Source organism: Tachyglossus aculeatus, chromosome 12, assembly GCF_015852505.1.
Source record: "Tachyglossus aculeatus isolate mTacAcu1 chromosome 12, mTacAcu1.pri, whole genome shotgun sequence".
In the NCBI taxonomy this organism is placed as follows: domain Eukaryota; kingdom Metazoa; phylum Chordata; class Mammalia; order Monotremata; family Tachyglossidae; genus Tachyglossus; species Tachyglossus aculeatus.
This window is the reverse complement of record NC_052077.1, coordinates 32,998,007-33,022,531: the sequence shown is the minus strand read 5'-3', so window position 1 is coordinate 33,022,531 and position 24,525 is coordinate 32,998,007. Positions and strand designations below refer to the sequence as shown.

The 24,525-nt window shown below is 42.9% G+C and overlaps 1 protein-coding gene across 2 annotated transcripts in view; it reads left to right on the top strand.

Moving 5' to 3' along the window:
- Nucleotides 1-5,034: 5,034 nt before the first annotated feature.
- The window catches only part of LOC119935821 (probable ATP-dependent RNA helicase DDX60), an 87,641-nt gene continuing 68,150 nt past the window's right edge, over nt 5,035-24,525 (top strand). For both annotated transcript variants that reach the window (XM_038755322.1, XM_038755321.1), the window contains exons 1-10: nt 5,035-5,222; nt 6,870-7,118; nt 9,190-9,259; nt 9,791-9,980; nt 12,626-12,967; nt 14,746-14,862; nt 16,051-16,182; nt 19,728-19,886; nt 21,104-21,251; nt 23,564-23,719. In XM_038755322.1, the coding sequence (XP_038611250.1) occupies nt 5,063-5,222; nt 6,870-7,118; nt 9,190-9,259; nt 9,791-9,980; nt 12,626-12,967; nt 14,746-14,862; nt 16,051-16,182; nt 19,728-19,886; nt 21,104-21,251; nt 23,564-23,719 (1,723 nt within the window). In that variant the 5' untranslated portion in view covers nt 5,035-5,062. The remainder of the gene's footprint in view (nt 5,223-6,869; nt 7,119-9,189; nt 9,260-9,790; nt 9,981-12,625; nt 12,968-14,745; nt 14,863-16,050; nt 16,183-19,727; nt 19,887-21,103; nt 21,252-23,563; nt 23,720-24,525) is intronic.

Below are 24,525 nucleotides of genomic sequence, written 5' to 3'. Positions count from 1 at the left end.
TGAATGAATGATCATCTGTTGGATGTGAAGAGGGAGGGCGTTCCAGGCTGGAGGCAGGGTGTGGGCGAGAGGTCGAAGCGAGATAAACAAGATAGAGGTGCAGTAAGTAGGTCAGCATTAGAGGAGAGAAGCGTGCGGACTGTAGTAGGAAATCAGAGAGGTATTGTAGAAGGGGCAAGGTGACTGAATTCTTTAAAGCCTACAGTAAGGAGTTTCTATTTGATAATAATGATGGCATTTATTAAGCGCTTACTATGTGCAAAGCACTGTTCTAAGCGCTGGGGAGGTTACAAGGTGATCAGGTTGTCCCACCTGGGGCTCACAGTCTTAATCCCCACTTCACAGATGAGAGAACTGAGGCACAGAGAAGTAAAGTGATGCAGAGATGGACGGACAGTTGCCGGAGTGGGGAAAAGTGGACTGAATGGTTTCGTAGAAAATGATTTGAGCAGCAGAGTGAAGTATAGGCTGGGGTGGGGAGAGAGACAGAGGCAGGGAGGTCAGCAAGGAGGACGATGCAGTAATGAAGACCGGCTAGGATAAGTGCTTGGATTAAGCATTTAGTACAGTGCTCTGCACACAGTAAGCGCTCAATAAATACGATTGATTGATAAACGTGGTAGATGTTGGGTTGGAAACGAAACGGCGGATTTTAGTGTTGTTATGGAGGTTGAACCAACAGGATTCCTGTTAGTATGTTTGGTTTTGTTCTCTGTCTCCCCCTCTTAGACTATGAGCCCACTGTTGGGTAGGGACTGTCTCTATATGTTGCCAATTTGTGCTTCCCAAGTGCTTAGTACAGTGCTCTGCACATAGTAAGCGCTCAATAAATACGATTGATGATGATGATGATGATGATTCGGTGACAGATGACTGAATATGTGGGTCGAATGACAGAGATGAGTCGAGGACAACATTAAGGTTATGGGCTTGTGAGGCAGGGAGGATGGTGGTGTTGTCTTCAGTGATGGGAAAGTCACGGGGAGGACAGGGTTTGGGCGGAAAGATAAGGAGCTCTGTTTCAGACATGTTAAGTTTGAGGTGTCGGTGGGACATCAATGCAGAGATGTTCTGAAGGCAGGAGGAAATGTGAAACTTCAGAGAAGGGGACAGATCTTGTGGGACTACGATACAATAGAGTTGGTAGATGTATTCCTTTTTTTAATGCCATTTATTAAGCATTTACTATGTGCAAAGCATTGTTCTAAGCACTGGGGAGGTCACAAGGTGATCAGGCTGTCCCACGGGGGGCTCACAGTCCTAATCCCCATTTTACAGATGAGGTAACTGAGGCCCAGAGAAGTGAAGTGACTTGCCCAGAGTCACACAGCTGACAATTGGCGGAGCCGGGATTTGAACCCCTGACCTCTGACTCCAAAGTCCGGGCTCCTTCCACTGAGCCACGCCCAGAGTGTGAGATGGACATTAAAATAAATCACAGGCGTGTACGTTAGTGCTTACCTCCTCAGGAACTCACCTGGAGAGTTTCCAGTACTCTACCAGTCTCGGCTACGGGAGGAAGAGTCAAGCAGAGGCGTATCTATTTCATTCCTAGGTTGGACCATGGCCAGCGAGTGGCAGACAATGTGCTACACGTCAAAACTCACCTTTGCTAGGCAGCAGCAGCATGGAAGAGAGTCAAAGGCGGAGATTTAAGTCGACTGTGCAGAAGAAGGCAGTGGTAAACCACTTCCATATTTTTACCCAGCAAACTCTGTGGATGTTGGGTAGGGACCGTCTCTATATGTTGCCAGCTTGTACTTCCCAAGCGCTTAGTACGGTGCTCTGCACACAGTAAGCGCTCAAGAAATACGATCGATTGATTGATTGATTGATCCACCGCCAGAATGATTGCAGATGGAGGCGGGGCGTTCTGGGAGAGGTGTGACCATGGTGTCGCTATGGGGCGGAGATGACTTGATAGCATAAAACAAGACATTAGTGTGCCGTAGGGCTGAGGGTTGTCGTTGTCTTACGCTGTCGAGTCGAGTCCGACCCGTAGCAACGCCGTGGGCACATCTCCCCCGGAATGCCCCATCTCCATCTGCAATCGTTCTGGTAGCGAATCCGTAGAGTTTTCTTGGTAAAAATATGGAAGTGGTTTTACCGTTGCCTCCTTCCGCTCGGTAAAATTGAGTCTCCTCCCTCGATTCTCTCCCGTACCACTGCTGCCCAGCGTACGTGAGTTTTGACTTGTAGCAGATTGCCTTCCACCCGCTAGCCACTGCCCAAGCTAGGAATGGAATGAGTAGGCTTCTCCTTGATTCTCCCTCCTGTAGCTGAGATTGGTAGAGTACTGGAAACTCACCAGTTATGACCCAGTTATGACCCAGTCCAGTTATGACTTAGATGAGGGCTGAGGGTAGGGTGAGTAATTAATTGAACAGATCCAAGTGCATAGATGGTACTTGGGAGAGAGAGGGAGTAGGAGAAAAGATGGCTTAGTCAGGGGAAGGCCTCTTGGAGGAAGGTTTTCCAAACGACGTGGCTCAGTGGAAAGAGCCCGGGCTTGGGATTCAGAGGTCATGGCTTCTAATCCCCGGTTCCGCCGCTTGTCAGCTATGTGACTCTGGGCAAGTCACTTTTAACTTCCCCTGGCCTCAGTTCCCTCATCTGTAAAATGGGGATTAAGACTGTGAGCCCCACGTGGGACAGCCTGATCGCCCTGTATCCCCCTAGCTCTTAAAACACTGCTTTGCACATAGTAAACGCTTAATTATTATCGTTAAAACGGGTGCTTGTTTGGCAAAAAAAAATTCCCCAACCTGTATTTTTCTTAATGATGCAAATGGAAACAGCCTCAGTTAAAATCCACAGAAAGGGGACTATTTGCAATTAGTTCTTTGGCTTGACATTTTCGAAATCAGTCCGTTTTGGTTTGGTGATTGAATTGGAGCATGCCTCCTGACTAGCCTAAGAGTTCTCCTTCCCTGATGGCTACAGCTCTGCTCCTCACCTCCCTGCTAGCCCGTCTGGACTGTGTACATTTCTGTGATTCTGTACATTTATGTACATTCTGTACATTTCATATACACCTGTATATGTGTGTATATATGTTTGTACATATTTATTACTCTATGTATTTATTTATTTATTTTACTTGTACTTATCTATTCTATTTATTTTATTTTGTTAGTATGTTTGGTTTTGTTCTCTGTCTCCCCTTTCTAGAGTGTGAGCCCACTGTTGGGTAGGGACTGTCTCTATATGTTGCCAACTTGTACTTCCCAAGCGCTTAGTACAGTGCTCTGCACACAGTAAGCGCTCAGTAAATACGATTGATTGATTGATTGATTGATTGTGAAGCTCAGCTGGGTGGGGCAGTTGAAATGGGATTTGTAGATGCCCCAAGGGCTACCTATCAATCCGGTGTGGACGTACTCACAACTTGGTTCTCAAGACCCATAAACCCTGACCTTAAGTAATACTGCTCATGCTCATAATATAATAATATACACACCTATATGTGCATATTTTTAAATTGTGTTTGTTCAGTGCCTACTATGTGCTAGGCACTGTTCTCTCACTCTAGACTTAAAATTAAGCTCATTGGTGGCAGGGAATGTGTCTACTAACTTGGTTACATTGTACTCTTCCAAGTGCTTAGTACAATGCTCTAGACACAGTAAGCACTCAATAAATACAATTGATTGAAAGATTGATTGTACTAAAATACAATCAAATAGGAATCTAAAATATAAGATAAATATAAGATAAGGTAAATGTAAGATAATTGGGTTCATTCATTCAATCATATTTATTGAACACTGAGTGTGAACACTGTAACAAGCACTTGGGAGAGTACAGCGATAAACAGATTCATTCACATTCCCTTCCCACAACGAGCCTACGGTCTAGACACGAGTTTAGACAGTCCCTGTCCCACGTGGTGGTCACCATCTTAATCCCCATTTTACAGACGAGGGAACTGAGGCCCAGAGAAGTGAAGTGATTTGCCCAAGGTCACAGAGCAGATGAGTATCAGAGCCAGGATTAGAATCCAGGTCTTTCTGACTCCTCGTTTCATGCTGTTTGCGTTAGGCCACATTGCTTCTCCTCTGATATTCTCAGATATTCTCCTCCAGGGAGTCCAGCATTGCAACACGGAGAGCTGCAGCTCCCAGTCCCCACTTTGTTTTAATAATAACAACAATAATAATAATAATAATGACATTTGTTAAGTGCTTACTATGTGCAAAGCACTGTTCTAAGCGCTGGAGTAGATACAAGTGCAAGGTGTCCCCCGTAGGGCTCAAAGGCTTCATCCCCATTTTACAGATGAGGGAAGTAAGGCCCAGAGAAGTGAAGTGACTTGCCCAAAGTCACACAGCTGACAAGTGGCAGAAGCGGGATTGGAACCCACGACCTCTGACTCCCAAGCCCAGACTCTTTCCACTAAGCCACGTTTTATTTTCCATTTGGATAAAAATCATTAGAAAAGCAACGTAGCCTAGTAGTAGAGCATGGACTTGGGAGTCAGAAGGATCTGGGTTCTAATTCCAACTCTGCCACTCGTCCGCTGTGTGACCTTGGCCAAGTTGCTTCGCTTCTCTGTGCCTCAGTCCCCTCATCTGTAAAATGGGGATTGAGACTATGAGCCCCATGTGGGGCAGGGACTGTGTCCAGTCCGATTAGCTTGTATCTACCCCAGTGCTTAGAACAGTGCCTGGCACGTAGTAAGTGCATAATAAATACCATTAATGGCCCCCCCCAAAAAAATCAACAACAAAACCTTGGTTGGTTGCATTTGCACTGTGAAGATGGCTTAGAGGATTCGAGCAGAAATGGCTGTGCTAATGGCACGTTCGCTGCCCATCCCATCCCCACAACATTGTCCCATTGAGGTATAATTCTCCCTTGCATGATGGGCAGGGAAAAATCAACCCATATTCCTCCCCTTCCTGTTATTTGCCACTGCCGAGGCCTTCCTATGCAGACTTGATAGCCTTATACAGGGAAGAAAACTTGACAGGAAAATGTTCATCTGTTCAATATTGATACGTGGGTTTTCCTTTTAGGGAATGGAACAATAAATCCACTCTGTACAAAGACCAAAGCAATTATGGAAGAGGAAGCTGGTGCTGTCTGTGGAAATAGTGAGCAGGAAGTAAAATTCGGAGTGGAATATGAAGCTAAGAAGAGTTTAGCATGTAAAGATTCAGAGGAAAATGTGACCCAAAGTCACCTTGGGGATATCAAGAATCCAAAGACTGTGGAGCCTGGTAAGTTATTTATCACCTTTGCACATGCCTAGGCATAATTGTAGCAACAGCCTATACTTCAACCTATCCCTGTATCTAACCCTAATTCTAACCTGAATCTTAACTCCATTCCTTTTGCTAACCCAAGCTGTAGTTTTTACACTCAGTCAGTCAATCAGTGGTGTTTGTTGAGTGCTTGCTGTATGCACAGCACTGTACTGAGTGTAAGATTACAATACATTAGAGTAAGTAGACATGGTCCCTGCTGAAACATCCAAGAAGCATCCAGTCTAGAGGAGGATATCTACATTTGCCCAGATTTAGTCTTAATTATCACCCTTGTCTTCACTGTAACTTTGGCTTTGGTCCTAATTCAGTATTCCACACCCAGCTCTGAATCAACTCTTCCTTTCAAAAACTGGTCTTAGCAGAGCTGATGGATTGGATTTCTGCAGATTTCAGATGTCAGGTTTAAATGGCAGAGTTATGTCAGTCTTTAGGTTAAGAGGACAAAGAAAATGCCTTTGCTATTTTGATATATTGTACTCTCCCAAGCACATAGTATGAGCCCCCTCCTTCCTCTTCCCCTCCTTCCTCTTCCCCTCCTCCTCATCCCCGTCCCCGCCACCTTACCTCCTTCCGCTCCCCACTGCACCTGTATATATGTATATATGTTCACACGTATTTATTACTCTATTTATTCATTTATTTATTTTATTTGTATATATTTACTCTATTTTATTTTGTTAATATGTTTTGTTTTGTTCTCTGTCTCCCCCTTCTAGGCTGTGAGCCCACAGTTGGGTAGGGACCGTCTCTAGATGTTGCCAACTTGTACTTCCCAAGTGCTTAGTACAGTGCTCTGCACACAGTAAGCGCTCAATAAATACGATTGAATGAATGAATGAAATACAATTGACTGACAGTAGTCATTTTGGGGAGGTGGAATGCAGAAGGGTCACATTAAATTTATCTACTGAATTCACCCACAGATGAAGGCCGTGGTGTATAATCTTCCAAGTCTCGGTATTTCTAAAGTCAATTTGCCAAACCGTTTGGGAACTAACAGGAATCAGTTATTCTTAAGTTCAAATAACCAGAAAAAATTTAACTGTGGTTGTCTTGAACAGGTGCTTACCAAATTTTGTTTTGCTTCCATGTTTTATTTTTTCATTTTCTCAGGTTGGAAACAAATTGCAAGTTGCAACCATTATTAGATCACAATAGTACCTATTTGACTGAACTATGGCCTTGCAGTAAGAGTCTGCTTGATACTTCCTTATCTTTAAGAGTGTGTGTTTGCATAAGTCAAAGGAGTTGTATATAGACTACTGCATTTTAATTTAAGAAACTTTTTATTTTACACAAATCCATGTTTCTGTACTTACATGCTATCCAAAATATGAAAGAATTGAGCCCAATTCATGATACAATTCTATTAAGTTTTTAGCCGTTAGCTTTTATTCTAGAAATATTCATAAATAATCTTTTGCCTAGTAAGAAGTCAATATCGACCTTAAGGAAATAGAAGCAATATGATCTATTTCCAGTAATATAATCACTGGCACCACTTTTCCACAAAAAAGAAATGGTTCGGCAAGCACCCATGTGTTGATAGCATCCTAAGGGTCCAGGTGAAATGGTCAAAACAAATATTTGTTTTCCCAGCAAACGATTCCCAGAAGGAGCTGCCAAAGGCAGGAAAGAAGAAAAAAAAAGCAAAAGAGACCCAGGCAATAGCCAATAATGCAGCTTCCACAAAGCAAAGCAGAAAAGAGAGGAGCAAGAAGACGAAAAAAAAGACAGAAGTGAAAGGAGCCGGAGAAGAAAGAGATGGAAAAGGAGGAGGAGAACGAAAGCAAGCAACAGGAAGAGGAGGAGGAGTAGGTGGAAAACAAAAAAGAGGAGGAGGAGGAGGTAAGAAGAATGAAAAATGAAAGGTAACAGGTCCACTAAGAGTGTAAATTAGGCCTTTGAAGTCCAGACTTTGCAGCATATAGGGATCTTGGCCAATGCAAATGAGAAAGGAGCCTGTCTGACCATGAAATAAATGGAGAAGAGAGGGGAGACCACAGCAGGCACCATAAGAATGGAGGCCGGGACAGGGGATGGTGGTGTATTTGGGAATGTGGAGGGGTTGAGAGTGCACAAGAGCCATGGAGGAATGGAGAAACAATGAAAAAATTCCCTCTTTGGGGGGCACAGAGAGGGGGGGGATAGTTTAGGGACAACCTGATCACCTTGTAACCTCCCCAGCACTTAGAACAGTGCTTTGCACATAGTAAGCGCTTAATAAATGCCATCATTATTATTATTATTATTTAAATTTCAGAGAAGCAGCGTGGCTCAGTGGAAAGAGCGCGGGCTTTGGAGTCAGAGGTCATGGGTTCAAATCGCAGCCAATTGTCAGCTGGGTGACTTTGGGCAAGTCACTTCACTCCTCTGGGCCTCAGTTCCCTCATCTGTAAAATAGGGATGAAGACTGTGAGCCCCCCGTGGGAAAACCTGATCACCCTGTAACCTCCCCAGCACTTAGAACAGTGCTTTGCACATAGTAAGCACTTAACAAAGCCATCGTCATTATTATTATTATTATTATTCATTCATTCATTCAGCCAATCATATTTATTGAGCGCTTGCTGTGTGCAGAGCACTGCACTAAGCGCTTGGGAAGTACAAGTTTGCAACATATAGAGATGGTCCCTACCCAACAGCGGGCTCGCAGTCTAGAAGGGGGAGACAGACAACAAAACAAAACATATAAACCAAATAAAATAAATAGAATAAATATGTATAAGTAAAATAAATAGAGTAATAAATATGTACAAACATATATACAGGTGCTGTGGGGAGGGGAGCACTTAGAACAGTGCTTTGCACATAGTAAGCACTTAACAAATGCCATCATCATTATTATTATTATTATTATTATTTAAATTGGGGTAGCGGGGGCAATTTCGGACAGGCTGCACAAGTGTTGAGGGGGCAAGGTTCATCTGATTGTCGGGTGGAGTTGCTTTCAATCAATCAATTGTATTTATTGAGTGCTTATTGTGTGCAGGCTCAGAGAAGTTATGTGACTTGCCCAAGGTCACACAGCAGACATGTGGCAGAGCCGGGATTCGAACCCATGACCTCTGACTCCAAAGCCCGTGCTTTTTCCACTGAGCCACGCTGCTTCGAAAAGACTGATGACATTGCACTGACCCTTTGAGGAAAAAAAAATTATGGCATTTGTTAAGCACTTATTAGGTGTCAGGCACTGTTCAAAGCGCTGGGGTAGTTACAAAGTAATCAGGATATAAAGTGATCCATAATCAGTCCATGTCCCACATGAGGCTGACAGTCTTCATTTCCATTTTATGGATGAGGTAACTGAGGCACTGAGTAGTTAAGTGGCTTGCCCAAAGTCACACAGCAGGCCAGTGGCGGAGCCAGGATTAGAACCCAGGTCCTTCTTACTCCTAGGCCTGGGTTCCATCCACTATCGTCATAAATCCTAAATACTAAACGTACTAAAAATACATACATGCATAAATTCTAAATTTGCAGTCTCATTTTGTAAAGTCATCATCGTCATCATCATCATTAATGGTGCTCACTGTGTGCAGAGCACTGTATTAAGCACTTGTGAGAGTACAACAGAACCAGCAGACACATTCCCTGCCCACAACGAGCTTACAGTCTAGAGAGGGAGACAAAAGTTAACATAAATAAATAATTTCTAATATAAAATTTAAAGATATGTACATAAGTGCTGTAGGGTTGAGGGTGAGGTTTTACTGAATTCTTCATCCAGCAGCTAATAAGCGTATAGAATTTGTGACCAGAAAATTATAGGCAGGCAGAAAATAACAATAAATTCAGTTTCATTCAAATATTAATTGGCGGGTTTCCTTCAGCTTCGATAGCCTCTGACAACAGAACCTATATTGACTCTCTTGGATAGTATTTTACATTTTATTAATATTTTACATCTCTTTTTTAGGATCAAAAGTCTACTCTGAATTTCTGAATGAATTATCAGAGACAATTTTAAATGAAATACCAAAAGCTGAGTAAGTATGTTTGGAATAAAGGGAGCAAATGATTGTAAAATCAAAAGGCTCTTATTTTGGCTTTGACTTTCAGTGCAAACAGATGTTTGGTGAGCAACATCCCTAAGCGGGTGGGAGCTTCTCTAGGAAACTTGTTATAATTCTACTTCCCAAGAACAACTGTCTGCCTTCCTTCAAAAATATCTTCAGCCGGGACTGTAAAAAAGCCACAGCATAAGTGTTGAGGGAACTATTTAGGTCATTCAGGTGAAAACAAAAGAACAAAGAAAAAAACTAACTATTTTTAAAAGTTTTTTTTAAACTTGTCCAGACTGACTGTTTTCATCAATAGGATTGTCAAGATACCTGTTGAAGTATCAAGTCCAGTTCACTACAACCACTTAAGCTCTGCCTATGAATTGTAAAATCTACAGATGATGAGATAGTCTTATGATTATTTTTAAAAGACACCAATCATAGCATGATCTACCTTATTGCCCTTGCAATCATTGGGATGATATTAGCTGCACTTGTTTGTGATCTTAATTTCAGATATTCCAGTTTGCTCAGTGACTTTGTAGAATCTGAATATTTTCTGTTTGATGGAGATTCCCTACTCCTCTCCTGCATATGTGAAAAATCACTGGCGCCAGGACAGAACCTTCACTTCTTCTTTTTAGTCGAACGCTATTTGGCGGACTTAACAAACAAAGGAGCACAATTTGTCATTATTTTCTTCCAGGTAACAACTACAGACTTTTGCAGTGAGATTTTGAAATGATGTTTATGTAATGTAATGCATGTATTTATGTAATTTATGTAACATGTTAGATTACAGAAAAGATCAATAGCGAAACATGCAATAAATAAAAGCGGTAAGATAAGGTACTTTGGTCTGGGAAAAAGCTAGTTTGTTGGTTTTGGTTTTCTCAGAGCTCTTTGTCTCTAAACTTTTCGACTACATCTCTGGGGACCACAGAATCACAAGCTTCACATTCATTTTTAATTATCTGAGACTTCAATAGTAAATAATCTGAATAATTCACATTACTTTTAGATCCGAATTCTTTGGGTTTATTTGCTAATAATGTACATTTTATTTTAGATTTTCCCAAGAAGAAAACTGAATGTAAAGGGAATAGAAATAGAAAAGCCTGATCAAAAATATGCCTGTCTCAAGAACTCAAACATGACCTGAAGGGAATAGAAATAGAAAAATCTGATCAAAAATATGCCTGTCTCAAGAACTCAAGCATGACCTGAAGGGAATAGAAATAGAAAAATCTGATCAAAAATATGCCTATCTCAAAAACTCAAAACATACTTCTTTGGGGAAGAGAATAAAGTGAACACTATTCCTGTCAGTTCCACCATTTCCCCTCATCTGGGATTCTCTTCCTTCTTCACTTTGCTAAACTGCGATTCCCCCTCCTTCAAATCCTTACTAAAAATCCACATCCAAAAAGAAACCATCTGCTGCCCCATCAGTTTATCAATCAATAATAACATTAAGACTAGACTGTAAGCTCCATGTGGGCAGAGAATGAGTCTGTTATATTGTTATATTGTGCTCTCCCAAGCATTTAGTACAGTGCTCTGCACAGAGGAAGTGCTCAATACATACAGTCTACTGATTGATTGGTTGATTGATTGATTGAAGTGTTTACAATGGGTGAAACATTGTACTGAGCCCTGGGGAAAATACTCTTATGTTGATTAATGCGGGCTCATAGAAGACTGGCAGTTTAAAATGGAGCAGGGTTGACACAGGGAGAGCAAGAGGGAAAAATGGAAATGAAACAAATCAATACCCGGGGATAATTCTCCGCAATTGACTGCTCAAGTCTGGGTCACCTTAATCTAAAATGTGTCAACCTTCCCCTCCTAGAAAATGTGATTGGAATAGCTTTTGCCTACCTCATGGTCGGAGCTCCCTGAGGGAGGAGAGAGGCTGCATTTTTGAATTTATTTATACCCACCTCAGCACTAATGTTTAGATGTCCCCTATTTGTTTCAACAATGATGTAAATCCTGTCATGTTTTTATCTTCCATTAGAGTGTAAGCTCCCTGTGGACAGGAACGTGCCACTTCATTATTCTGAATTTCCCAAGCACCTAGTGCAGTACAATACATCAAGTGAGCACCATAATTTATCTCCCTCTCTGGACAGTAACCTTTTTTTGGTCAGGGACCGTGTCTACCAACTCTGCTTTATTGTACTGTCCCAAGCAGAGTCAGCACTTAATATTTACCATTGACTGATTAATTGACAAATAAAATGAATCAATGTGCTATTAAGCACTTACTATGTGCTGAACGCTTTGCTGAATTATGTGGTAGATACAATATAATCAGATCAGACTTAGTTCCGGCCCCCCATGGTGCTCACAGGTGGAAGGTGTGGGAGAACATTTTACAGATGAAGAAATTAAGGAACAGAAAAATTGTCTCAAGTCACATAGCAAGCAAATGATGGAGGCGGGATTATAATCCTGATCTCCTAACTCCAAGGCCCATGTTCCTTCCACCAGTTCACACTGCTTCTCATGGCTTCACAATGACTGGTTTTGAAACCAGTGGGCGTTCAGTAAATAGTAGTAATTATTATGGTATTTGTTAAGCACTTATTTTGTACCAAGCACTATACTAAACAAGGTACAAGATAATCAGGTCCCGCATGGAGCTCACATTCTAAGTAGGAGGGGGAACAGTTATTGAATTCCTATTTTACAGATGAGGTAACTCGGGCCCAGAGAAGTTAAGTGACTTGCCCAAGGTCACACAGCAGACAAGTGGCAGACCGGGGATTAGAACCCAAATCCTCAGATTCCCAAGCTTGCGCTCTTTCCACTAGGCCACTCTAGAATAGTTGGAAGAAATACTATTCCAACTGTTATCCCATGTCTCCATGGAGTTTCTGTAAGTCTTACCCAGTAGATTGTAAAATCTACACTTGTGGACATTTGTACAGATATATTTGTACATATCTATTACTCTATTTTATGAATGATGTGTATATATCTCTAATTCTAATTATCTATTTTGATGGTATTGATGCCTGTCTACTTGTTTTGTTTTGTTGTCTGTCTCCTCTTTCTACACTGTGAGCCCATTGTTGGCTAGGGTTTGTCTCTATCTGTTGCTGAATTGTACTTTCCAAGCACTTAGTACAGTGCTCTGCACAGAGCACTCAATAAATACGATTGAATGAATGAATACAGTTATTGAGGGGAGGGAATCTGTCTTTTCCTTCCGTTGTCCTTTCCCAAGCACATAATAAAATGTGTCATTTTTAGTAGGTAATCAATACCATTACTACTAGTGCTAAATGATAATAATTAGTCAAGAATTAATATCCCCACTGAAAAATGTGATGTTTTTTACAGGATACTGAAGAAGTATATTTCAAGTTTCCTCAGCTGCTTCTTCTAAGAACAACTTTAATTCTCCACCTGAAGCACAATGCTGCCATTGACGTACGAACAGAGTTTTCCAGCTGTTTATCCCCAGAGTGGAAATGTTTCTTAGAAGAAAAATACCCATATTTTCTAATAATCGCAGATAACGGCCTAAATGACTTGCAGACAAACTTTTTAAACATCTCTATCATTCAGGCCTGGTCAATGAAAGTCAATGTTGTTCTTATCTCAGATCAAGCATCAGACACAATCCGAGTTTATGGATATATTCTTCAGAGTATGCATAGACACCACATATTCTTTGCAAAGGTAAATTGAAATGTTTTTCTCACCCATATGTCACTTTCTATTCAAAATTCTCAAAATGCTTTACCCAGATGAATTTAATAATGCTTAAACTTTTTCCTTTGGAAAGTATTATAGTTAACGCAGGTGGGTTATGTAACCCATCGATCATATTTATTGAACACTTACCCTATGCAGAGCACTGTACTGTGCTTGGGAGAGCAATACAAGAGTTGGTAGACTTATTCGCTGTCCACAAGGAGCTTACAGTCTAGAGGAGAAGACATTAAAATAAATTATGGATATGTATGTAAGTGGTGTGGGCTGAAAGTGGGGTGAATAAAGGGTACAGATTAAAGAACGAAAGTGACATAGAATCAATCAATCAATCGTATTTATTGAGTGCTTACTGTGTGCAGAGCACTGTACTAAGCGCTTGGGAAGTACAAGCTGGCAACATATAGAGACAGTCCCTACCCAACAGTGGGCTCACAGTCTAAAAGGGGGAGACAGACAACAAAACCAAACATACTAACAAAATAAAATAAATAGAATAGATATGTACAAGAAGAGAGCGGGAATAAGGAAAACGAAGACTTAGTTGGGGAAGGCCTCTTGGAGAGATGTGATTTTAATAAGGCTTTGAAGGTGGGGGTAGTCTGTCAGCCAATTCTATTTATTGAGTGCTTACTGTGTTCCGATCAGTGTACTAAACGCTTGGGAGAGTACAATGCAACAATGTAAAAGACACATTCCCTCCCCTCAGTGAGCTTACAGACTAGAGGGAGAGACAGACATTGATATAAATAAAAAAAATTGCAGCTACGTACATGAGTGTTGTAGAGCTGGGGGCAGGGATGAATAAAGGGAGCAAGTCAAGGTGGTGCAGAAGGGAGTGGGAGAAGAGGAAAGGAGGGCTTAGTCAGGGAAGGCCTCTTGGAGGAGGTTTGCCTTCAGTAGGCATTGAACGGTGGGAGAGTCATTGTCAGTTGGATATGAAGAGGGAAGGCATTCCAGGCCAGGGGCAGCACGTGGGCAAGAGGTTGCTGGCGAGATAGAAGAGCGCAAAGTACGGTGAGAAGGTTAGCATTAGAGGAGCGAAGTGTGAACCCTGGGTTGTAGTAATAGAGTAGCGAGGTGAGATAGGAGGCGGCCAGGTGATCGACTGCTGATCTGTCAAGTATAAAGGGGGAGGGTGGTCCAGTCCAGAGTCAGGATGTGGGCCAGGGATCGGTGGTGAGAAAGCCGAGATGCAGGTACAGTGAGTAGGTTGTACAGTCAGTAGATTGGTGTTAGAGGAGTAAAGTGAACATGCTGAGTTGTAATAGAGCTTAGAGTAGAAGAGAAGCCGCACGGCTTAATGGAAAGAACACGGGCTTGGGAAGTCAGAGGACGTGGGTTCTAGTGCCGGCTCCGCCACTTGTCTGCTGTAGGACCTTGGGCAAACCACTTGGGCCTCAGTTACCTCATCTGGAAAATGGAGATTAAGACTGTGAGCTCCACGTTGGACAACCTGATTACTTTGTATCTACCCCAGCGCTTAGAACAGTGCTTGGTACGTAGTAAGCGCCAAACAAATACCATAACTATTATTAGTAGTAATAGTAGGAAATCAGGGAAGTAAGGTATGAGGGGGCGATTTTACAGTGAACCACATCGAGGACAGAAAAAATGGCCATCTATTAGTTTACCCTTAAATTTGACTAATGAGCCCTTTTCCCTTGTTTCATTTTCTCTTATTCCAAAATGAAATCTTTGACTTGATAATAATAGTCCATATTATTTGCCCCCTTTTTTTACAGAACAGAGCGAAGTTGGGTCAAGTTTATCAGTCACTAATCAAGGACATGGAAGACTCCAGTGAAGCTGCATTAGTTGATCTCTTTGGAGGATTAAGTAGGGAGGATATAGAGCAAGAGGTACTGAAGCTGTTATCTGGGGGGCTGTCTTCAAATACTGTTTTTCTCTTTTTGTCGTAGAACTAAACTCTGCACCTTCGAGTCTCTTTTAAGAAGTACAGTTTGCCCTTTGTAATCTCAGAGGGTAAAGCAATCCTCCTTCCAAAGCGAAGTGGAGAACTACCTCCTTCCTCCTCTTCCTCAAACTCTCTACTGGATCTGGGTGGGAAGGGTGGGGGGAAAGGAGACATTCAAGCAGCATTGCCTAGTGGATAGAGCCGGCCCTAGGAGTCTAATCCTGGTTTTGCCACGCTGTTCGATCTTGGGGCAGTCACTTAACTTCTCTGGGCCTCATCTGTAAAATGGGGATTATGACTGTGATTCTCATGTCCTACCTGATTACCTTGTATCTACCCCAGCAATTGGTATATAGTGCCTGGCACTTAGTAAGTGCTTAACAAATACCTAAAAAAAATTAAAATGCCATGCACAGTGCTGCAGGCTGGATGATAATAATGGTAATTATTATTATTGTTGTGGTATGGGTTAAGTGCTTAATATATGCCAGGCACTGTACTAAATAAATAATGGATATGTATGTAAGTGCTGTGGGTTGAAAGTGGGGTGAATAAAGGGTACAGATCAAAGGGTTTTTTTAAGTATTTTTTTAACAAATACCTAAAAAAATTAAAATAATAATAATAATAATAATAATGGCATTTATTAAGCATTTACTATGTGCAAAGCACTGTTCTAAGCGCTGGGGAGGTTACAAGGTGATCAGGTTGCCCCATAGGGGGCTCAGAGTCTTAATCCCCATTTTACGGATGAGGTAACTGAGGCATAGAGAAGTTAAGTGACTTGCCCAAATGCCATGCAGAATGCTGCAGGCTGGATGATAATAATAATAATAATTATTATTGTGGTATGGGTTAAGTGCTTACTGTATGCCAGGCACTGTACTAAGCACCGGAATGGATACAAGCAACTCGGGTTGGATGCAGTCCCTGTCCCACATGGGGCTCACAGTCTTAATCCCCGTTTTACAGATGAGGTAACTGAGGCCCAGAGGAGTGAAGTTACTTGCCCAAGGTCACACAGCGGACCAGTGGCGGAGCTGGGACCCAGGTCCCTCTGACACCTAGGCCAGTGCTCTATCCACCAGGCGCTGCTTCTCTAATCTAACAGCTCATATTTGTTCTTGTGCAGGCACGGGAAATAACAGAACGGTTCCGGTGTCTTTGGCCTGAAGGAATTGACATTCGAAGTAACCTCTGTATCACTTCATGTTCGTTGGCTTTGAGGATGTACTACTACCGCCTCTCAGGAAAGACAGAGATGGTAACTACCGGGCATCAGGTGGCGTTTAATTTAGCCCTCTGGTTTCTTTCCTTTCTACTTCTCAAATACTACCCTGTTTTGATCGTATCCTTTTCCCATTCTTTGCATTGACTGCCACAGTTCCTTCAGCACTCCCGTTGCTGTCCTGTGGCTGTCAGAAGCAGCGTGGCTCCGTGGAAAGAGCCCGGGCTTTGGAGTCAGAGGTCATGGGTTCAAATCCCGGCTCTGCCAATTGTCAGCTGTGTGACTTCGGGCAAGTCACTTCTCTGGGCCTCAGTTACCTCATCTGTAAAATGGGGATGAAGACTGTGAGCCCCTCCAAGGGACAACCTGATCACCTTGTAACCTCCCCAGCGCTTAGAACAGTGCTTTGTAAAATGGGGATTAAGACTGTGAGCCCCACGTGGGACAACTTGATCTCACTGTGTCCCCCCAGGGCTTAGAACAGTGTTTTCTCCCCCTCGTCCCCCTCTCCATCCCCCCGTCTTACCTCCTTCCCTTCCCCACAGCACCTGTATATATGTATATATATTTGTATATATTTATTACTCTATTTATTTATTTATTTATTTTACTTGAACATATCTATTCTATTTATTTTATTTTGTTAATATGTTTGGTTTTGTTCTCTGTCTCCCCCTTCTAGACTGTGAGCCCTGTGTTGGGTAGGGATTGTCTCTATATGTTGCCAACTTGTACTTCCCAAGGGCTTAGTACAGTGCTCTGCACACAGTAAGCGCTCAATAAATACAATTGATTGACTGATTGCTTTGCACATAATAAGCGCTTAATAAATGCCATCATTATTATTATTATTTTCTTTTGTGTTTCATGTGGACTATAGTTGAACAAAGGACAGTGGAATGTGTCTGTTTATTGTTGGGTTGTACTCTCCCAAGAGCTTAGTACAGTGTCTGCACACAGTAAGTGCTCGATAGACTGTGAGCCCACTGTTGGGTAGTGACTGTCTCTATGTGTTGCCAACTTGTACTTCCCAAGCGCTTAGTACAGTGTCTGCACACAGTAAGAGCTCAATAAATACGATTGATGATGATGATGATGATAAATATGGCTGAATGAATGTGTTATTCAGAAGTGTTCCAGGACTGGGTATTTTGGGGTACATTGCCAAGGCGAGAAGGGTGTTAGTGCAGACTTTCCAAACGGGTGGGAAGATTAATGGTCCTGTACCCCGTGCCTGCCCCCCACATATTTCTTCCCTGCTCCAAATAGTTGGTACTTGGCTACTTGGAGTTATGTGCTTGCCAACTTGTACTTCCCAAGCGCTTAGTCCAGTGCTCTGCACACAGTAAGTGCTCAATAAATACGATTGATTGATTGATTGACTCAAAGGGATTTTGGGTGTGTATTGCATTACCCCTCTTCAGGTAGTGGAGTTCATGTATGTGGCAATTCTGCAGTCCATTCATGATCCTTCCTATGATCGACCTCCTCCTCCTCCTTCCTGCACTGAGGTGATATAGGGAAGGGGTGGGAAGAGAGGTTAGGGTAAGAAAGGGGATGGGAAGTTCAGTGGTGGAGATTGACATTAATATAAATAAGGAATTTATAATATGCAATTTCAAGATCTGTACCTAAGGGTTGAGGGCAGGGCAGATATTAAATTCATTCATTCATTCATTCATTCAATCGTATTTATGGAGCGCTTACTGTGTGCAGAGCACTGGACTAAGCACTTGGGAAGTACAAGTTGGCGACATATAGAGACGGTCCCTACCCAACAACGGAGGTCACAGATCCAGTGGTGTAGAAAACACAGAAGGAGGAGGAGCTGGGGAAAAGAGGGCTCAATAGGGGTCGGCCTCTTGGAGGAGGGGAGATCTTGTACATATTTACTATTCTATTTATTTTGTTAATGATGTGCATTTAGCTTTAATTCTATTCGTTCTGACGACTTGACACCTGTCCACATGTTTTGTTTTGTTGTCTGTCTCCCCCTTCTAGACTGTGAGCCTGTTGTTGGGCAGGAACTTTCTCTATATGTTGGCAACAGTGCTTCCCAAGCGCTTAGTCCAGTGCTCTGCACACAGTAAGCGCTCAATAAATATGATTGATTGAATGAATGAATGAATGAATAATGCTTTGAAGGTGAGGAGAGTGGACGTCTGGCATAAACGAGGGGGCAGGGAGTTCCAGGCTAAGGGAAGGATGTGGCAAAGGGGTCGGTGGTGAGATAGGCGAGACGTGGCTCAGTGGAAAGAGCCCGGGCTTTGGAGTAAGAGGTCATGGGTTCAAATCCCGGCTCCGCCACTTGTCAGCTGTGTAACTTTGGGCAAGTCACTTAACTTCTTTGGGCCTCAGTTCCAACATCTGTAAAATGGGGATTAAGACTGTGAGCCCCACCGTGGGACAACCTGATCACCTTGTAACCTCCCCAGCGCTGAGAACAGTGCTTTGCACATAGTAAGCATTTAATAAATGCTATTATTATTATTATTATTATTATTATTGGGGCACAGCAAGCTGGTGCTGGAGGAGCAGAGTGGGCTGGTGAGGTAGGAGGCGGCCAGCTGATTGAGTGCTTTACAGGGGACGGTGAGGAGTTTCTAACTGATCCAGAGTTGGATGGGCAGCCACTGGAGGTTCTTGAGGAACGGAGGGACACGTACTGAACGTGTTTTTAGAGAAACAATCCGGCCAGCAGAGTGAAGTCTGGACTGGAGTGAAGACAGACGGGAGGCAGGGAGGTCAGCAAGAAAGCAGATGCAAGTCAATGCTGGGAAGGATAAGTGCTTGGGTGATGATGATGATGGTATTTGTTAAGCGCTTACTATGTGCCAAGCACTGATCTAAGTGCTGGATCAGTGGGGTAGCAGTTTGGATTCATTCATTCATTCATTTAATCATATTTATTGAGCGCTTGCTGTGTGCAGAGCACTGTACTAAGCGCTTGGGTAGTATAAGTTGGCAACACATAGAGACGGTCCCTACCCAACAACGGGCTCACAGTCTAGAAGGGGGAGACAGACAACAAAACAAAACAGGTGGACAGGTGTCAAGTCATCAGAATAAATAAAAGTAAAGCTAGATGCACATCATTAACAAAATAAATAGAATAGTAAATATGTACAGGTAAAATAGAGTAATAAATCTGTACAAACATATATACAGGTGCTGTGGGGAAGGGAAGGAGGTAGGGCGGGGGGGGGGGGGAATAGGAAGTAGGAGAGGACAAAGGGGGCTCATTCTGGGAAAGCCATGGAGGAGAGACGGCATATTTTAGCGATGTTGTGAAGGTTTCCAATGAGTTTGACTCCCAGAGGCAGGGGGCAAAAAGTAGACTCGCTGAAGAATAAATAAAGGATGTGGGCAGAGTTTATAACTTTTACCTTTCACGTAGTCTTCCAAATACTTTGAATAGTGCTCTGCATACAGTTGGTGCTCAGTAAATACTATCGATTGATGAATTATTTTTCCATTCTAAAGCGCTTGGGTTCAGAGGTTTTTTCCTAAACCTGGGGCTGCCTTGAATGTGGAGCATTGTGGACTGCGTATAAGGGTGTCTTTTGTTTCTGGCCGTGCAGGAGGAGAGCGAACAGTTAACCTTGCAGGAAGTCGCCGACCTGTGCAGGATGCATTGTCTCAGTGTGGCTTGTCTTCTTCATCTGCCCCTTGTGCAAAGGGCCCGGATGCGTATCATCACTTCTAAATGGACTAAGCCAACAGACTCCTTTTGGAAAATGGTAAATGCGGAATCGGGTCGTATCGATTCGTCCAACTCTGGAAATGCGTCGAGGTAGGGCCTCCTCGACTCCAGCTGGCTTCCATGATTGCAGGGCAGGCCTGAGGGATTGTGGCCTTAGACTGCCTTAGGTTGGAAGCCCAAGACACAGAGACTGTGTCCAACCTGATTCTCTTGCATCTACCCCAGAGCTTAGTACAGTGGTGGGCACATAATATGCACGCAATAATAATGATAATGATAATGATGATAATAATAATTGTGGTTTTTCTTAAGCGCTTACTAGGTGCCAAGCACTGTACTAAGTACCGGGAGTGGATACAAGATCATCAGATCTGACCACTGTCCCTGTCCCACATGGGGCTCACACTCTGAGGAGGAGGGAGAACAAGTATTTAATCCTCATTTTACAGATGAGAAAACCGAGGCGCAGAGAAGGTCACACACAGCAGGCAAGTGGCAGAGCCAGGATTAGAACCCAGGTCCTCTGACTCTTGGCCCGCGGCATGGTATGCCGCTAGATCTGTGAGCCTGTTGTGGGCAGGGATTTTCTCTGTTGCTGAATTGTACTGCCTAAGCGCTTTGTACAGTGCTGTGCACACAGTAAGCGCTCAATAAATACGATTGAATGAATGAATGAACAGTGCTCAGCACATAAGAAGCGCTTAACAAAAACCATAATTATTAGTAGTATTAGTATTATTAAAGGCCACTTTGACAGTGGACTCACCATCAGTCGATCAATCAGTCACTCAGTCATATTTATTGAACAGTTACTGTGTGCGGAGCACTGTACCAAGCACTGGGGAGAGTACGGCGCCAAAAAGTTGGTAGACACGTTCCCTGCTGAGCGAGCTCGCTGCTTCCTCTGATCCCCAACCCAATGGGCCTGGCTACAAATGTAGCAACTCCTTTACGGGTGGCTCGTGCAAAGGACATATGCTCCGTCGGTACACGTTGGAGTGAGGGGAAATACTTTTGTCCCTATATTGTCTCTACCTGAGCATTCACTAGCCCACTCTTTATAGTAATGTCTGTCTCCCCCTCTAGACTGTAAGCTTGTTGTGGACAGGGACTGTTATAGTATTCTATTGTACTCTCCAAACCGCTACAGTAACCACTCAAAAATATGATCGACTGATGGACCAACAGTCTTCCCGCGTGCTACGGGGGAAGAATCAATCAAGTGTAACGTCAATCTGCGTCTTTTCATTTCAGAAACAATGGTGCGAATTTTTCACTTTAAAAATGATGGAATTTTTAAAATTTTCCTCTATAAGAATGGATGAAAAGCACCTTCCGGACTTAAGTGATCATCTTCTTTTGAAGAGTATTGCCTATTACTTTGAAGTAGAAAATAGCCAAGGTATTTCCCCAATGTCTCGAGTATATCATTTTTTCAAATGAAAAGCGTCGTTTGGTTGAGGATGGGTGTAAGTGTATTTGTTTGACCGAGGGGTGAAAGTAAAAACGGCAGTCTTTCCAGTTCGTTCAGGGCATCCCACCTGCTAACGCCAGACACGCAGGCTACCGTGATGATGCCACAGGTTGGGCCGGAGTAATTCAAGGGGGAAAATCAAAATGGGAGAAGAGAGAGCGGGGCAGCCCATCCCTGGCTTCCCGCCTGTCAGACAGGGGACAGAAGCACCAGGAAATGGCTCCTATCCTATTCCCCCTTCCTCACCCTCTCCAGAGTGGCTCCATCTTCTTGCTCCCTCCTACCTCACCTCACTTCTCTCCTTCTCCAGCCCTCACACCTCACTACTCTGGTGCCGACCTTCTCATTTTGCCTTCATCTCTCCTGTCTTGCCACCGACCCCTGGCCCACATCCTGCCTCTGGCTTGGAACACCCTCCCTCCTCAAATCTGACAATTCTTCTCCCCCCGCTTCAAAGCACATCTCCTCCAAGAGGACTTCCCGGTCTAAACCCCACTTTTCCTCATCTCCCACTCCCTTCTGCGTCACTCTGACTCGCTCCTTTTTCTCTTCCCCCACCTCCCAGCCCGACAGCACTTATGAATTTATCGTTAATTTTATTCATCTGTATTGATGTCTGTCTCCTCCCCTCTAGACTGTAAGCTTGTTATTGGCAGGTAATGTCACCGTTTATTGTCGTATTGTACTTTCCCAAGCGCTTAACACAGTGAGCACTTAATAAATACAATTGAATGGATGAATGAATAAATGTAGACTGCTGGGTCTACTGCCCCGCAGTTCAGAGTGCCAAAGGACTTTAGGGTCAGTTCTTCCTCCTCAGCCCAAGGTCTCCTTCCCTTTCCTCCTGATTATTATTATTATTATTAGCATTATTATTTTTATCATTATTATTATTGTACTTGTTCAGCACATAGTGAAGTGTTCTAAGCGGTAGGATAGATACAAGTTAATCAGGTTGGACCCAGTCCCTGCCCCACACGGGGCTCACGCGCTTATCCCCATTTTTTCCAGATGAGGTAACTGAACTACAGAGAAGTGAAATAATAATAATAATAATAATGGTATTTGTTAAGCGCTTACTATGTGCAAAGCACTGTACTAAGCACTGGGGAGGTTACAAGGTGATCAGGTTGTCCCACAGGGGGCTCACAGTCTTAATCCCCATTTTACAGATAAGGTAACTGAGGCACAGAGCAGTTAAGTGACTTGCCCAAAGTCACACAGCTGACAATTGGCAGAGCCGGGATGTGAACCCATGACCTCCGACTCCAAAGCCCGGGCTCTTTCCACTGAGCCACGCTGCTTGCTCATATTGAGCAAGTGAGCTCTGAACATTGTGAGTGCTGAACAAATACCACACTTATTTTTATTATAATAAAAAGTATTTTGTACTGGAACATCAGTACTGGAGAAGCAGCATGGCTCAGTGGAAAGAGCCCAGGCTTGGGAGTCAGAGGACATGGGTTCTAATCCCACCTCTTCCACTTGTCTGCTGTGTGACCATGGGCAAATCACTTAACTGCTCTGTTCCTCAGTTACCTCATCTGTAAAATGGGGATTAAGATTGTGAGTCCCACGTGGGACAACCTCATTACCTCATATCTACTCCAGTGCTTAGAACATTGCTTGGAACACAGTTAGTGCTTAACAAATACCGTACATCAGTTCCAACTCTTTTTTCTAATGTCCAAATGGCTAAACAATTAATTTTCACAAATTGTTTGACTTTACGTTAAGGGGGCAGATGTCCAAGTGGAGCTCCTACTTGGGTCCGTTCTGTGATTCCCTGCTCTCCCATTCCAACTCACTGTCTTTTCTAGGCTATCCAGCCCCACTTCCCAGCCACCCCTCACTCAATTCCCTATAGCAAACCATGAGATGTCTAGGAACTTTTTGGGATCCTGCAGGGGAACTGGGAAAGGTTCACTGATGACTCATATGATTTATTTTTCAAGTGATAAACCCGTTTACAGTGAACAGGTGTACAATAGCATTTTATCTGGATCTATAGTATCAAATGATTGTTACCTAATTTTTCAAAGTCAAAATTAATTTAGGAGCCAAAAAGGTAATCTGTAATAAAGGAAATGTAAATTGTAGGAAGTAAGAAATAAACCTTTATTAAGCTAAAGAAGTTCATATAGCTATTCATAAGGGAGCCACCAAGAGAATTTGAAAGAAATAATTTCACACTTTTAATTGATATTTAGGTGTTCAGTCTTTTATATCACCTTTCCTAGGCCTTCATTTAGATCTCGGAGAAGCAATTCAGAAGGATTATGAGTGTCTGTGGGGTTCGATATCAATGTTAGTTGACAAGATCGATGTTGGCAGATCATTTCCTCTTCGAACAACGACAAAACATTTTCTTCAACAGACAAAAACTCCAATAAAAGGTAATATGTCTCATAATTTGAAACGTGGCTTCACTGCATTGCACTGTAAGCTCCTCGCTGTCCTTGAATGTGTGTTTTGCTTCTGTGGTTCTTTCGCAAATACTTTCCCACCTTTAAGTGCTCAATAAATAAGCACTTAGTACAGTACTCTGCACACAGTAAGCGCTTAATAAATGCGATTGAATGAAATTCTATTGATTGATTGATTCATTCATTTTTAAATCACCTTAAGAGCCTAAGAGTACTTCTTCAAAATATGTAAGCCAAAAGGCATGTAGCTACTTTCCCTTACCTGGATAAGTTGCCTTGCCAGAAGTTATGGCTGTAAGGTACAACGCAGAAATCGTGCTCATAAAAATCAGCAGTAACTACAACAAGCTCCATTCTCCCCTACGTGCCCTATTTCACACCACACTGTATTCTCGCCTATATTAGAGTTTATCCTCAGGTAAGTAGAGATTGTGCTAGTTGGCTTTGGAACCACGCTGCCAGCCATGCCACATCAACCGACTTGTCTGCTGTGTGACCTTGGCCAAGTGCTGAACTTCTCTGTGCCTCGGTTTCCTCATCTGTAAAACGGGGATTGAGACGGTGAGCCCCATGTGGGACAGGGACTCTGTCCAACCTGATTACCTTGTATGTACTCTAGTACTTAGAACAGTGCTTGGCACATGGTAACAAATACTGTAATTATTTGTACCCTAGCACTTAGAACGGTGCTTGACACATAGTAACAAATACCATAATTATTTTAAGGTCTTATCAGCCCACACAAATCTCTCCTCTCTGGCCAAGGCAGTTGGAGA